At 41.1% G+C, this 15,479-nt stretch overlaps 1 protein-coding gene across 12 annotated transcripts in view; it reads left to right on the plus strand.

Annotated features, from left to right (window-relative positions):
* Positions 1-15,479, plus strand: part of FN1 (fibronectin 1) — a 66,411-nt gene that overhangs the window by 23,251 nt on the left and 27,681 nt on the right. For 6 of the 12 annotated variants that reach the window (XM_077885121.1, XM_077885122.1, XM_077885127.1 and 3 more), the window contains exons 14-25: positions 590-770; positions 1,176-1,352; positions 2,291-2,419; positions 2,531-2,620; positions 3,349-3,543; positions 4,305-4,577; positions 5,942-6,208; positions 10,388-10,482; positions 11,903-12,071; positions 12,600-12,686; positions 13,131-13,322; positions 14,649-14,921. In XM_077885121.1, coding sequence (XP_077741247.1) covers positions 590-770; positions 1,176-1,352; positions 2,291-2,419; positions 2,531-2,620; positions 3,349-3,543; positions 4,305-4,577; positions 5,942-6,208; positions 10,388-10,482; positions 11,903-12,071; positions 12,600-12,686; positions 13,131-13,322; positions 14,649-14,921 — 2,128 coding nt within the window. The remainder of the gene's footprint in view (positions 1-589; positions 771-1,175; positions 1,353-2,290; positions 2,420-2,530; positions 2,621-3,348; positions 3,544-4,304; positions 4,578-5,941; positions 6,209-10,387; positions 10,483-11,902; positions 12,072-12,599; positions 12,687-13,130; positions 13,323-14,648; positions 14,922-15,479) is intronic. The other 6 variants (XM_077885124.1, XM_077885126.1, XM_077885132.1 and 3 more) reach the window with 1 other exon arrangement.

The raw sequence follows: 15,479 nt of genomic DNA on the forward strand, positions 1-15,479 counted from the left end.
AAGAATGAGTCATACAGCCAGACCAGTCGAACCTTATATGCGATCGTCCCAGGAACTGAGTCACAAAGCAATATTTTACTTTTGACTATTTCTGCAGGGCAAGAAATTTCCATCCTACAAAGTAAAAGATAGAATATGTGGCCTTTTCCCACTTCAGAGAAGAATGTCTCTTTGTTCATTGTAGAAATTTTAAAAAATGGGAGAGGCAAAACTTGGATTCATCATATTTTCTTGCTGATCTGAAATAAATTATTCTGACAAAAAAGGAAGGTGCCCAGCACCTGCAACTGTGTGACCTTGGGCGTGTCACATAACTATGTTTCTTTACCATAAAATGAGGGCAATTATACTATTAAGTAAAACAACACAGAGCATGGCACACAGTGAGCTACCGGTAAATACTAGCTAAAATAATAATAAGTATTAAACTGCTGCAGGTCCCTGTTCTGATTCCAGTTTTCCGTGATTTTCCTCCACAATGGAGCTGCAGAGGTCTCCGTTTCTTTGACGATTCCTCAGTATCATCTATGAATGTTCATCCTTGTGAATACTTGGGTGATTTTTTTTTTTTTTCCTTTGAAATCTTTAGAAAAACTCTCCAGGCCGTTGGAAGGAAGCCACCATTCCTGGCCACCTGAATTCGTACACCATCAAAGGCCTGACGCCGGGCGTGGTCTATGAGGGCCAGCTCATCAGCGTCCAGCACTACGGCCACAGAGAGGTGACACGCTTTGACTTCACCACCACCAGCACCAGCCCGCCGGTGACCAGTACGTACCCCACCCCCTCTACCCCGTACCCCCCTACCCGCCCCTCACCCCCGGTCCTCACGTCTGTACCTGTGTTCCTCAGAGAAGCGCTTCGCTTCCACAGCGGGCACCCACTTTTTTTTTTTTTTTTTTTTTTTTCTCATTAAACTTTTGTTTTAATGGGTCTCAAAATTCTGTGACAGATTTTTGGTCAAGTTGTTTCCATTAAAAAGTACTGATTTTAAAAACTAATAACTTAAAACTGCCACACACGCACAAAAAAAAAAAAAAAAACAAATGGTCCACAAAACATTCTCATTTCCTTCTGAAGGTTTTACGATGCACCCACTTTTAAACGCTGTTCCGACAGCGGCGAGTGTTCCCCACGGCTGAAGCTCCCTCTCCCCTTTCTGTGACTCTCTCTAGGTAACACCGTGACGGGAGAGACGACGCCCCTTTCTCCCGTCGTGGCCACTTCTGAATCTGTGACTGAAATCACGGCCAGCAGCTTCGTGGTCTCGTGGGTCTCGGCTTCGGACACCGTGTCAGGGTTCCGTGTGGAATACGAGCTGAGTGAGGAGGGAGATGAACCACAGTATCTCGGTAAGCTCCGTGCGCCGTCATGACAGCCTTGGGACTGCTTCACGCCTCAGACTGAACACGCTTCCGGTGTGAGGAAGGGAAAGGGCTGACCTCTCTAGAACTGAGCGCGCTCTTTCCCGAGCCATATGCTCACATTTTTCCTGGTCCCCAGTATGAGCTGCATTACCCATTTGCCTCAGCACAAGTCTGTACAACCATAGTATTTTCTTTCTTATATGACTTTTTAAAAGGTTTTATATATTTATTTGGGGGTGGGGTAAGGGAGGAGCAGAGGAGACTCTGCACTGAGCGTGGAGCCCTACGTGGGGCTTGATCTCAGGACCCTGAGATTGTGACCTGAGCTGAAATCCAGTCAGATGCTCAACCAACTAAGCCACCTAGAAGCTCCTGGTGTTTTCTTTGGGGAAGGGGTTGCGGGTTTGAGGACCACGGCAGAAAATGTTAGCCTTTGTGGGTGCACGGTACCCTCATTCGTGCTTTTCGAATTCTCATGGTTAGGGCCCCTTAAAAAACTGCATTGTAGCATAATATATTCATGGGCACAGAGCTTGACGAATTTTTATAAAATGAACACACCCATGTGACCAGCACCCAGATTAAGAAAAAGAACATCTGTCCTATCCCATCATCCCTTGCCCATGACCACTACCCTGACTTCTAACTACAGAGAGCTATTTTTACAACATGGGGGTGGATTATAAAAATTATGTATCTATAGAGAAGAAATTTAGAAAAATGGCAAACAAAAGAAAAATGAGACCATAATGGATTGATAATAATGGATTGATAATTATTGATTATCCATTAGTACATTTCCTTCTAGACTTGCCCCCTTCCCTTATGAACGTATAGTTTTAAAAATACCCCTCTTATGGGCTGTGGAGTGATTTGAGGGATTGATTTGCTCTGACTGGTAACCTTTCCTTTTTATCTTAAAGATCTTCCAAGCACGGCCACTTCTGTGAACATCCCTGACCTGCTTCCTGGCCGAAAGTACATTGTAAATGTCTATCAGATATCTGAAGAGGGAGAGCAGAGTCTGATCCTGTCTACTTCGCAGACAACAGGTACATGTGTACTACGCGCTGTGAAAAGAGTCTTTTTTCTGTAGAACAGGCCTCGAGCAATATTTCCTGTTTTTCTCATTTGCTCCTTTCTTTTTTTTTTTTTTTTTTTAGCACCTGATGCTCCTCCTGACCCTGCTGTGGACAGAGTTGATGACACCTCGATTGTTGTTCGCTGGAGCAGACCCCAGGCGCCCATCACAGGTGAGGCTAGCCTCCTTCTCTTGGCTACCATGTTAATCCTGATGGCACTGGTGGTGAGGGAGCCAGTTCTGAGCTGTGGTCAGGGATCGTAATTCAGAATGTGATTTTTTTCAAGTCTGACAGCTGGACTTTCTTACAGATCATTTCTAGTCATGTCCATTTTATTGACTGCCTACACACACACACCATGCACAACCTCTAAAGCCAGCCCACTGACTTTTTAAACCAGGCATTTCTGAGGTCGAAGAGGGGTAATTTTTCTGAAAACCTCACTCTAAGACGACTTCTTAAAGAGGTGGCTCAGTTGCCTTCTTAGCTCATTAAGTTACTCAGTTGCCTCTGAAGTTTCTAAAAGACACAGACAGCGCTAGACAACCTGCACTCAAGGTGATTCATTAATTGCTTTCATTGCCCAGAGCTCAAAGACAAGAAATCGTTTTAACGTGAATATTTTCACCTCCTGGTGTCTCTAATAGACATTTATTAAGGATATCAGGTCTTCAAGGATGATATTTATTATTAAAAAGGTTTGCATGGCTGCTCTTACTCTATCTTTGTACCGAATAGCCCTTATAAGAAGTGGCAACATCTAAAGAGTCGGAAAGAATCACAAGTTCTTAACTAATCAAGCAAGACGCTAAGGGATTTTCTGAGAAGAGGGATTTATGACTCATCAAACCTCTGTTTCATGAAACAGCGTGGCTGACTTTTTCCCCTTGAATCTGCAGGATACAGAATAGTGTATTCGCCATCAGTAGAAGGGAGCAGCACAGAACTCAACCTTCCTGAAACTGCCAACTCCGTCACCCTCAGTGACTTGCAACCTGGCGTTCAGTATAACATCACTATCTATGCGGTGGAAGAAAACCAAGAAAGTACCCCTGTTTTCATCCAACAAGAAACCACTGGCGTCCCGCGTTCAGGTAACTTAAAGTCACTTCCTATGGTATCTATGTCTTAGAGCTTACCAGGGTAACACGTTTGACCTCACTTTTGTTGGAGGAATAAAACCGCCCTTGGACTGTGCTCATTTCACGGGCCTGCTGGGGAGAACCAGAAGTGTAAGATGAGAGAATAATTATTCCCATGGGAGGGTTGTTTGTGTCTGTCAACAGTTCCCATATGCAAGTAATCTTACAGATTAGTTTATCCCTAAACTTAAGAAAATTGGCTGAGATGTCCATACTATAAAGTAACTTATCAAAGCTGGCCGCTGCCCCTCCTGATTAAAAATTGTCACCATAAAGTCTTCATAGTCTTCCCCAGAAACTTGCGTGTCAGTTCATCTGTGACTCTCAAGTTCTACAAAATAGTTCAGTAAAATGCAAACCACATTTTTTCAGTGGTCGCAATTAGGGTTGTTTTTGTATTTTTTAAAAATTTTATTTTGTGTATGTTTATTTTAAATTCCTTGATGGGACACTTAACACATTGGAAACTCATCTGCTTTCCTACATATTTTAGGTAAAATAAAATAAAAAGCCTTATATGTCATATGTAAGCAGTACGACTGAACCATAGAAATATAAGCCAAAAATGCATATTTTCTGGTTAAGAGACAAAACTTAGCGTTGCTTTGGGATGAGAGGCACCATGAATTTCTCTACATGCCTCTGGGAAATTGGCTTTTAAAAAATCACCTTCAGCAGGAATTGTGAATGACCAGTTGGCTCTTGTCCATTAGATAAAGTACCCCCTCCCCGGGACCTGCAGTTTGTAGAAGTGACAGACGTGAAGATCACCATCATGTGGACCCCCCCTGAGAGCACAGTGACTGGTTACCGCGTAGACGTGATCCCCGTCAACCTGCCCGGAGAACACGGGCAGAGGCTGCCCATCAACAGGAACACCTTCGCGGAAGTCACCGGACTGTCCCCCGGGGTCACCTATCACTTCAAAGTCTTCGCCGTGAACCAAGGGAGGGAGAGCAGGCCTCTGACGGCGGAACAAACGACCAGTACGTCCTGCTCCTGACCATCTTCACCCCCCAATTCTCCACCCTCACTTCCAGTCTATGGTGAATGTGCAGCAAACCAGGAACTCCTAGGTGTACAGTTAGAAATAGGAAAATGCCCAGTGGCTAAGGGGGAGGGGGAGGCAGAAATCACATTACACTTTGAAACCAAACGGAGACCAGCTCCATGGATGCTAAACAGTGACCATTTCCCAAATACACGTAGCCCTGTAATGGCACCAAGAGAGGAGGGCTGGAAAAAACCTAATTTTCTTTGCTAGCAGAGATGTGGATTGTAAATTTGAGTCTATTTTTTTGTAACTAAAAATATATAGATGAAACTGCAAATGTACACTCTTAACCCTTTCATAGCAGAATTATTTACGAATAGTAGTTGCTAGAACAGTAATTGCATGTGAAGAACCAGGGCCTCTGCTCCATTCCTTACAAGTATTGTCCTGACATTTAATACTCTTTTGACCTAATGAGAGAGGTCTTCTTATCCGCATTGGATTCATGAAGAAGTTGAAGCTCACAAAAATCTGCAACTTGTGAAATCCCAAAGCTAGGAAGCAATTGAGTGGAATCCATATAGATTTCTGCCATTTTGACTCCCAAGTCCTATTCTTTCAGCTTCTGTACTCGATTACCTCTTCAGCATTTCCTTCATCGGATAAAGGTTTTAAATTACTGCAGAGAAAGTGCTAGTTATCACACTCAAGGAAACTCACAATTTGTGTCATTTTTCTGATAGTGTGCACTTACCAGTGTCCTACCATGATTCTGACAGATGTTATAATTATTATCTAATAATTCGTATTATCTAATACGGACCATGGGAAAATTACTTTTGTTTCTCTAGCAAAGGACTATCCATTCAATAAATGCAGACAATATTCTTTATGTTCCTTCTAGTGGAACATAAGGGGCAAGGATGATGCCCTTTCATCTTGCCCTCCCTTTATTGGGCTTATCTCTCCTTTCTTAACCTGTTTGATTCAGAGCACATTGTGGCATTCATGAGTGGGGTCTTTTTGTTATTGTTTTTGTTTTTATAGCACTATCTCTATAATGTTAGTATAATTTTAGAGGGTGATGGGAAAGTCATGCTGGAACATTCCACTTTCTCAGGATCAAAGTCAAAGCAAAAAAAAAAAAAAAAGTCTGCAGTTTCTCATGATTGACACAATTTTGCAAAGTTTCCAGTAGCACTCCATTTCATAATGGCTCAACATTTCCAAGGTTTTGAGTTTTACTTAGCTTCAACCTTAAGAAAACTTTAGAAAATGCAGTCAAGCTTTTTGAGTTTCAGTATGATCATTACTGAGGGTCAAATATTTCTTTATGTGTTTCCTCTTTTTTTCTAGAATTGGATGCTCCCACTAACCTCCGGTTTGCCAACGAAACTGACTCAACTGTCTTAGTGATCTGGACTCCACCTCGGGCCCGGATAGCTGGGTACCGACTGACCGTGGGCCCAACCCGGGGAGGCCACCCCAAGCAGTACAACGTGGGACCCTCTGCCTCGCAGTACCCCTTGAGGAATCTGCAGCCTGCAACTGAGTACACTGTCTCCCTTGTGGCTGTCAAAGGCAACCAGCAGAGCCCCAAAGCCACTGGAGTCTTCACCACTCGTAAGCCAAAGTTTGCATGTCTTTTCTTAGTGATGTCTAGATTCTTACCTATATTTTCACTCTCCCTGCTTCATCCGATTTTTAAAAAGTTAACTAAGGAAGGCACTTGATGGGATGATCACTGGGTGTTATACTATATGTTGGAAAATTGAATATAAATTTTTAAAAAGTTAACTTAAAAGACCTTAATACAAGGTTAAAATAAAAAGGAAGATTTAAAACAGTGCTACTCAAAATGTGGTCACGGACCAGCCCCTTGATCCATTTATTATTGGACAGTAAGGAGCTTGTGGCTGCATATAAATCATGAAACACAGTATTCAGTTCAGTTGGTCGTTTTTTGAAGCAAGATTTTCTTGATGAAGGTAGCAGTGTGTTAAATTTCAAATGTTGCCAAGCTTCTTATCTCCTCCAGGACCACTTTGAGTAACACGGTTTAAAGCACCCAGTTATTTGAAAGTCGAATGCTATTGTATTAAATGAATATACCAAATACCAGTTGAGGTGAGGGAAAAAAAATCAGCACCTATGTCTACATCCTGCTACTATGGGTTTTGAGTGGTAGCAGTAAGTGTAGAATGAAAACATTGACCAACTGAATGGAAACCAATAGAACAAGAAGCTAAGGAAATGATTTCTTTATGAGACAGCAGCAGATTAAAGTATTTCTGCAGAACAGAATAGGTTTTTTTCTTTTCTTTTCATCTTTCTTAAATTACTCTTGAAGTTCCACAGAGGGAAGAATGCTGACAGTTTTTGGTCACGACACTTTATGGGAAGTGGCCTTAAATCTGCACATCTACATCACAATAAAGACCTATATTCATAAACTGATTTCTATTAAAAATATTCTCATTTACATTACAATGAATTGAGACCCCTAATTTCTAGCTGAGCATCAGTTATTATTTTTAACTTGACATTTTGAATTGTAGAAGTGCCCAGTACTTTTCAACATATATTACAACTATGAACTAGTTTGCATTTTTCCAAAAGCCTTTAAAAATATGGAGGTTAAGAAGCCTTGAAAAAGTGAATATAAATTTTGCTGTAAATAACTATGGGATTTACCTCCCAAAGAAAATTCTTTACAAACCTGTCCTGGTAAGAATTCATAATTTACCAGAAATGTATTTCTACTTAAATTTGGTGTATGATTTTGGGCTAGGGAAGTCTTTTTCTTAAGTAGTTGCTAACTATCAGCAAGGAAAATCTGCTTTTCATTTGTAAGTTAACCTTTGAATTTTGCTATATTATGTTGTGTGTTACTCTAAAATCTATTAATATTAAATCAGTGTCTTTGTATTTCTTATAAATACCTATTTCTTAGAGATGCGCTTCATGAGTTAGATTTAAATCGGTAGATTTATCCTTCTACTGATAACATATAATTCTACGAATGAGCATTTTTACTTTTTCACTCATTAACATGAGACCTGTTTTATGTAGTTTCTGTTGTTGGATAAAAGCATTTTGGGGATCCCTGGGTAGCTCAGCGGTTTGGCGCCTGCCTTTGGCCCAGGGCGCGATCCTGGAGCCCCGGGATCGAGTCCCGCGTCAGGCTCCCGGCATGGAGCCTGCTTCTCCCTCCTCCTGTGTCTCTGCCTCTCTCTCTCTCTAGGTCTATCATAAATAAATAAATAAATCTTTTTTTTAAAAAAGCATTTTTAGTGATACTAACAATAATCTAATTTTTGAAAATTAAAAGCATTTTAATGATACTTAATAATTAAGTATTGTTAAGTAAATAATAAGTATGGTGGCTCAATTTCGACTATTTCAATTACTTTCGGAAACTGATATATTGGACATGTTATCTTTATGCTCTGCACAGTGTATTTATATAAAATATGATTAAATATGAGTTAAGGCACTGATTGTCAAAACTAATTTTATTGGCTAAAGGTTAACCTAGTGCCTTGCACACAGCATACCTTCCAAAAATATTCACTGACTAGGCGATTGAGGGAAGAATGAGAATGAAAGCAGTTCAACCAAGCTTCAATTTAAATAAACCTACTTAAGTAGGCAGTTCCACAACTTCATTTAAACTTGAAGTACTCTCCGAGGCTGTAAACATCAGTAGAGCTTGCATATTTTTGCAATTGCTGTTAAGTTTCTGTAGCTTTTTACTGTCTTAACCATGCTTAATTCTGGGAATAACTTTTCTGGATTTTATAACTTGTGCTAAATTCTTAAAAGCAAAAGTGAGGGTGGAATGGTGGTGGGGGCTGCTGTTTCTGGGGAAAATACAGCTTACTCTTTTATAAATAGGGCAAATTTTATTTCTTTAACAGCCAGGCTGTTCTTCACCTACCAAGACCTTCCAGAACTCATAACTCATACTTACAGTCACATCCTTTGTTTGACATCAGTTTGTGGGTTTGTGGTTTGGAGATTTTCCTGTAATGGTCTTCCCAGGCAGAGAGCATCATCAGAAACTTGGGAAGATTCTAGCTGGCTGGCTCGAGCAATAGAAAACACCCAGTCTTAAAGCCCAAGAGAGTTGGAGAGAATGTAATTGGTGAAAAGGTTGTGGCTTTTACAGACGTTCCACGCAAGAAGCTGCTCGTTCTCCGAATTGTTTCTTGTGCCCATTGACATGGTCCCATAGGGCAAAGCCATGGCATTTCGGCAAAGTCAGCAGCAGCCAAGTGGTGTGTGATTTCAGAAACTCTGGCAAGGCACCATGGGTCACCCATCCTGGTTCACCCTGAAGACACCATTGAAATAATAACGTAGTTAGGAAACAGCTCACTAAACCAGTAGAACTCTAGGTCAGTCGTTAGAGCAGTTATTACAGAGCAGCCCACACACATACTTGATTTTTCTCCACACAGTATTTTCAAATCAATTTTTTAAAAGCACACAGTAAAGTCTAGCCGGGAGACAAATAGGAGAATTGCAGTGGTGCCCAAATCCCCACATGGTCGAAGGGAAAACAAGTGACTGCAGCTGAGGCGTGAGCAGGGTCTCAAGACTTTTCATCTCCATGGGGTACCTCTGGAGGATAACTATCTCCCCAGTCATTCATAATTTAGCATGAGTGCATTTAATAGTTTCCACCCCCCAGCCCCAGTAGGCACAGAATTTGGTTGGGGCATAAAAAGGGAGGAATTTTGAAGGCACCAAACATGTGACCTGGGCTGGCAACACAACTCGAAACCCTTGAATTTGACTCACTCTGTTCAAATGTCTTGGCTTCTGAGACCTCATTTTTCCCATAGCAGCCAGTTATTGGAATGCTTATTCCCCTTTATTACAAGATAGAGTTGTTCAGCCGATTACATTTTAGAGACTCTAAGTCTGTAATAAGGTTTGTAGAACTGCTGCAAATGTCTGTCTTCACTTTGTGTACACATGCTCATTTTTCTTATTTTCTTGTTTTTTTTTTTTAAAGTGATACTTTCACTGAAATAACAGCGAGGTCAGGATGCTAGGAGATGCAAAATTAACTTGTTATAATTCTTAATTCCAGTGGCAGAGTACTAAATTTTTGCAATGTGGTCTAGGATAGTCACATGTTTAAGGAATCTTTAGAAATTAGAAGTATGTCCACGTGGCAGGTTTTGTTTAAAATTTGTATGGTATTTCTCATTGCAGCCAAAAATAATTGACTATTGTTATGGAATAATTCAGCATAGAGTTCTTTAAAGATCACATCTATAATTTAACAATTGTTTATAAATTAATGATTGAAAAAGCAGAATGATAGTCCATTTGTGGTGACCAGTTTTACATTTCAAATGGGATTTTATACTGACTGCATAGGGAAATTTATCATCATTAAACTTAAATCCCAAACTTGATGAAAAGACACAAATCAAAGAATCCAAGGACTTGAAAGTGTCCTCTGAGGTCCTACTGAGACCTTGTTACTCAAGTTATTCATGGACTTGCATCACTGGCATCAGCATCACAGAAATGCAAACTTCTAGCCCCACGTCGGTCCTGCAGAATCAGAACCTACGTGTTAGCCAGGTGTCAGATACTTTGTGTGGCGCATCAAAGACTGGGAACCACGGACCTACTCCAGATTCCTACCCAGTGAGGGCTATTACATTCAGGAGCCCCTAGCTGGGTAAAAAGAGGCTCTCCATGAAAATACTTGCTCTGAATGTTCGGTAGCATCATCTGTGATTCCAAGGTTTGACCATGTGTATCGATTCTGGTTCACAGTGCAGCCTCTCAGCTCCATTCCACCTTACAACACGGAGGTCACCGAGACCACCATTGTGATCACATGGACCCCTGCTCCAAGGATTGGTTTTAAGGTAAGTTGCAGATGTTCCTCATCTCCTGTGATAACAGCCCCAAAGTACCCTCGTGTTTCTGGATGTGGTGGAAATAGGATGTTTGGGAGTCAGCAGACCTGGGTTTTGTTAGCTGCCTCCGTCTGCGCCTCTCGGCCTGCACCGTCCAGGTATATAACGTGCCCGTTGCTTCAGTGAATGGCTGGAGGGCTGGACTGAGGCTGTGGAAGTGCTTTGCAAAGGATAGAACATTAGTATGGAACCGTTGCTGTGATGTGATTTTCTCCAGCCTTTCCCCCAGGGGACTGCATTTTAAAATACATAGGGAAATGCCATTTGTGGTGTTGTTCTAAATGGATGTCAACAAGTTCACGAAAACCAATTTAGGGAGACCAATTAAACTCAGAGTCACTTAAAAATCACATTTTAGTCCAATCGGTTTCATCTCCACTTGTTCAAAGCCCCTTGGGTGAATCTCTTAATAGAAGTTAAGATTAAGGTCTTCCCTGTAGATATCTGGATTCATGTTCTTTAAAGTCATGATATTAGGGAAGTGATGAATACAAATGAATATGCTTAAAAGAATTCCTTTCTTTGGCATTTAGAGTATGGGGAGAGAAATATTTATTATAATTGAAAATCAAGACTAAATCCCCATGATTGCATGTTTAAAAAAATACACCAAAGGTCACTTCTTTTTTGAAATATGCAAATAGCCATATTGATGATTATGCTACTTAAATATAGAGAGAGCCCTTTTGAAGATTGCCGTTTTAAATTTCCCTTAATCGTGTCATTCTGACTTTCAGAGAAGCCTTATAACCTACAAAGGACATCTCTACAGTTGAATACTGTTTGATGAGACAATATTACCTAGGTTTTGAAATAAAATACCAAAAAATTGAAAATTATGGGCACATTCATTTTAATTCTTCTTTTGTAATATATTGTCCTACAGTGTAAGCTGTGAACATACTTCTTCAAAAGGCATGTTTCTGAAGTACAAAATGTTAAAGGGGCTGCTACCTTTAAATTGAATGTTCATAACTCATTAAAGAGAGTGCTGGAGGATTTCTTCCAGCAGCAAAGAAAATAGAAATGAACTGCCCTGTGGCCCAACGCCCCTATGTACTTCTGGTTTATATTGGGAGATTATTTATCAAGCAAAACAGCATGTAATGACATTTTTCTGGAACCTTCCATGACAAGCCAATGAAATGCGGTTTTGGAAGACACCTCTTCCACCTTGCCCCCCAGTCCGAGGAATTTCCAGCTAAAATCTCCAAAAGAGCTAAATAAAGGCAGGCCCCAACTCATCCCCTACTGAAGTCGCAGTGTGCACAGGAGTTCACATTATACAAAGCATAACCACAACCTCTCAGCAGTAATCCAGCTATGGAAATACTTGTCCTTGGTGTTTATTTTGCTTTCCTTCTTCTAGCTGGGTGTACGACCAAGCCAGGGAGGGGAAGCACCACGAGAAGTGACTTCAGACTCGGGAAGCATTGTTGTGTCTGGCCTGACTCCCGGTGTGGAATACGTTTACACCATCTCAGTCCTGAGGGACGGACAAGAGAGAGATACTCCAATTGTAAAGAAAGTGGTGACACGTAAGAGGAGTTGTCTCTTTTAGTTTCTAAAACTGTTCTGATTTTTAACATAGCTAGATATTAATATCACTTTTTGCTTCTGATAATGGCACGAGGGAAAGATCCCATCCCTACTTAACTTATTGGCTATTTCTAAATTTGGAGTGGCAAGTTCAACTTATGTCGTATACTCATTGCCACCAGAACTGTTCTTTCCACGTCAGGAATATTTATGAACTGGCAAGGCGAAAGAATTTTGATAGTATTGCAAAATCATTAACTGTAAAAGGAAATGCTCTTGGAGAATTGCTGTTCACTATGGTTTCATAGTATAGCTTCTCTATTTTTACTGATTCTTGAAAAGAAGAAAGGGAGGGAGGAGGGAAGGAAGAAGAGAAAGAAAGAAAAAGGAAGGGAGAGAAGATGGGAGGAAGAAAGAGAGAGAGAGAGAAAGGAAGGAAAAGAAGAAAGAAAAAAAAAAACCTTTCTATAGGTCAAGTGCTTGACTATGGAAGTTAGCTTTAACTTTTTTTTTTTTTTTCTGCATAGCATTGTCTCCACCAACAAACTTGCACCTGGAGGCAAACCCTGACACTGGAGTGCTCACCGTCTCCTGGGAGAGGAGCACTACTCCAGGTAAGCCTGGGATGTATCAGAGGGCAAGCCCTGGGTAATCACTCCCGTGTCCCAAGATTTTCTTTAAACTGAGGATATTACTATTTGCCTCAAAGGGCTGTTGTAGGACACCTGGGTGGCTCAGTGGTTGAGCGTTTGCCTTTGGCTCAGGTTGTGATCCCGGAATCCTGGGATCCAGTCCCACATCAGGCTCCCTGCAGAGAGCCTGCTTCGCCCTCTGCCTATGTCTCTGCCTCTCTTTCTCTGTGTCTCTCATGAATAAACAAATAAATCTTTAAAAAAAAAAGGGGGGGGGCTGTCATAGCACTGAACAACAGGAGAACCCTCAATAAATGCCGAGTCTTCCTTCTTTCCCCATTGTGGGTCCATCATTGGAGTCCAGCTTAATATGCCCTGAGTCACAAATGCTTGATGCAGTAACTTCCTCCTTTCTGTTTTCTCTAGACATTACTGGTTATAGAATTACCACCACCCCTACAAATGGCCAACAGGGATATTCTTTGGAAGAAGTGGTCCATGCAGATCAGAGCTCTTGCACTTTTGAAAACCTGAGTCCTGGCCTGGAGTACAATGTCAGTGTTTACACTGTTAAAGATGACAAGGAAAGTGTCCCTATCTCTGATACCATCATCCCAGGTAATGGAAAAATAAACTGTTATCCTACGAGTGGCAGTTTCGATGAGAGTGGGGATTAATGTCTTAATCCCCAGGTGGTTGAGTGTGTCAAGTACATTTGGGATTAGTTCTGACCTCCCAACCACACTCTCCAAAACCATGAAGTCAAAGCAACTGTTTGGACAAATGCTTGCTGTTAACACTGCTTTACTGTCTGTGCCTCACCAGGATGCTGTTTGTTGCGATGGGTATGTAATGGAGTGGCAACCATGGCATTAACTCTGTACTGTCCGCTCACGTGGAAATATTACTAAAATGATGTCATGTGTCGTCCTCAGTACTGACAGGCTAAAAGTAATATGGTAAATGCATCCCATCGGTACATTTGTCCCTGATTTTACAGTCTATATCAATCTTCAACAGCTGTCTATAAAATCGTACCTGTCTCCATATGTGAGCATTGAAAAATAGCACTTGGTTGACACGTCCAGTTCTTCGTCTTGCAGTTTCAAATCCTTTCTCTTTATAAAACTGAAAAAGACCAAGAAAGGCTACGCCTTCAGCTGTTCTTTCTTGTGGACTGAAAGGCAACCCTGAAAAGACCTATAGGGATAGGTTTGTTATTTGTCCAAAATTGGATTGTGACAGAATGAAAGCATTGGACAGATTGTGTTCTCCTCTGCACTGTTTGCTAGAATGCTTTTATTAATGCTGATGAAATAACTTTGATTATGAGTGCAGCAAAATATTGGCAGTGGTCTTGGACTCAAGTCTATCTGTCTTGCTCCTGAATGTGCTTTTGAACAGCACATTTCACACGATGCATTCATAATGCGTATGGCCATAATGTTGTCATGAGTTTTTCTATGGGAAAACAAAGACAACTCACCGGCCGATTTTTTTTTTTTTTTTTTTTTTTTTTTTTTAGCCTTCTTCATGCAAGCTCTGTTTTCTTACTAAAAAAGTTTTGGCTTTTTAAAAAAAAAAAATTGCAGATGCTTATTACAGATATCATGTCTAGGTTCTAAGAATGGTTTTGACATCGTAAACAGGCCTGTAATTTTTAAGAACCTGAGAGGTTCACACTCTACTGTTTAGAGACACTTTTCAAATGTAAGAAAATCCCTTAAGAATACTGTAACCTGTTTTATCCTCCCAGGGAAGCAAACTATATTCATGATGCTTAGAACGTCTTTTCAGAAAATTTGGCAAAGATCGCATATTACCATCATTGCTTTAACATTCTGTCAAGTTTGCCACTAGTAACCTGATGTACACTGCTTTATTTTTTCCTTTTTTGCCTCTATCTTCCTTTTGCCCCCCCCCCTTTACTTTGTAACTCAATAGAGGTGCCCCAACTCACTGACCTAAGCTTTGTTGATATAACCGATTCAAGCATCGGCCTGAGGTGGACCCCGCTAAACTCTTCCACCATTATTGGGTACCGCATCACAGTAGTTGCGGCAGGAGAAGGTATCCCTATTTTTGAAGATTTTGTGGACTCCTCGGTAGGATACTACACAGTTACAGGGCTGGAACCGGGCATTGACTATGACATCAGCGTTATCACTCTCATTAATGGCGGAGAGAGTGCCCCTACTACACTGACACAGCAAACGGGTGAATTTTGAAAACTTCTGTGTTTGAGACATGGATGGGGTGTTGCATGCTGCCACCAGTCACTCTGGTTAAATATGGATGTTTCACTGGAAAAGCCAGCAATTTGCCAGCGATCAAGAGAGGAGAGTGGGTTGGGGTTGGGGGTAAGGAATTGGATGTATCTGCTCAACTCAGTGGTCAGAGGCATGTGCAAGATACACTTTCATTTAAACCACAAGTGTGCAGAAAGCTAGAGAGATCGAATCTGCTCAATCCAAAATGGCAAAGGTTAAATGAATTTGCAGACCTGGAGCTTTTTCTAAACATATCTTACACGAATACCAAATTGGGTCATGAGCACCAGTTCATAAGAAATGTAGTTCCAAATTGTACCATTATGCTCTTACTTCTCCTCTTTGGTAAACCCTCCCATGTTCCTGCTTCGTAGTTGACTAAAAACCCGATCAAATTTAGGGTGGATTGGAAGGGGGTTGGTTTGACATAGGAGAAACAGAAACTTTGGAGCACAGTGGACTGCCTTGCCACGGCCAGGTAAAGAAACTCCTGTTTAACCAGTCT

The sequence above is a fragment of the Canis aureus genome, chromosome 36 (assembly GCF_053574225.1).
Source record: "Canis aureus isolate CA01 chromosome 36, VMU_Caureus_v.1.0, whole genome shotgun sequence".
Classification (NCBI taxonomy): Eukaryota; Metazoa; Chordata; class Mammalia; order Carnivora; family Canidae; genus Canis; species Canis aureus.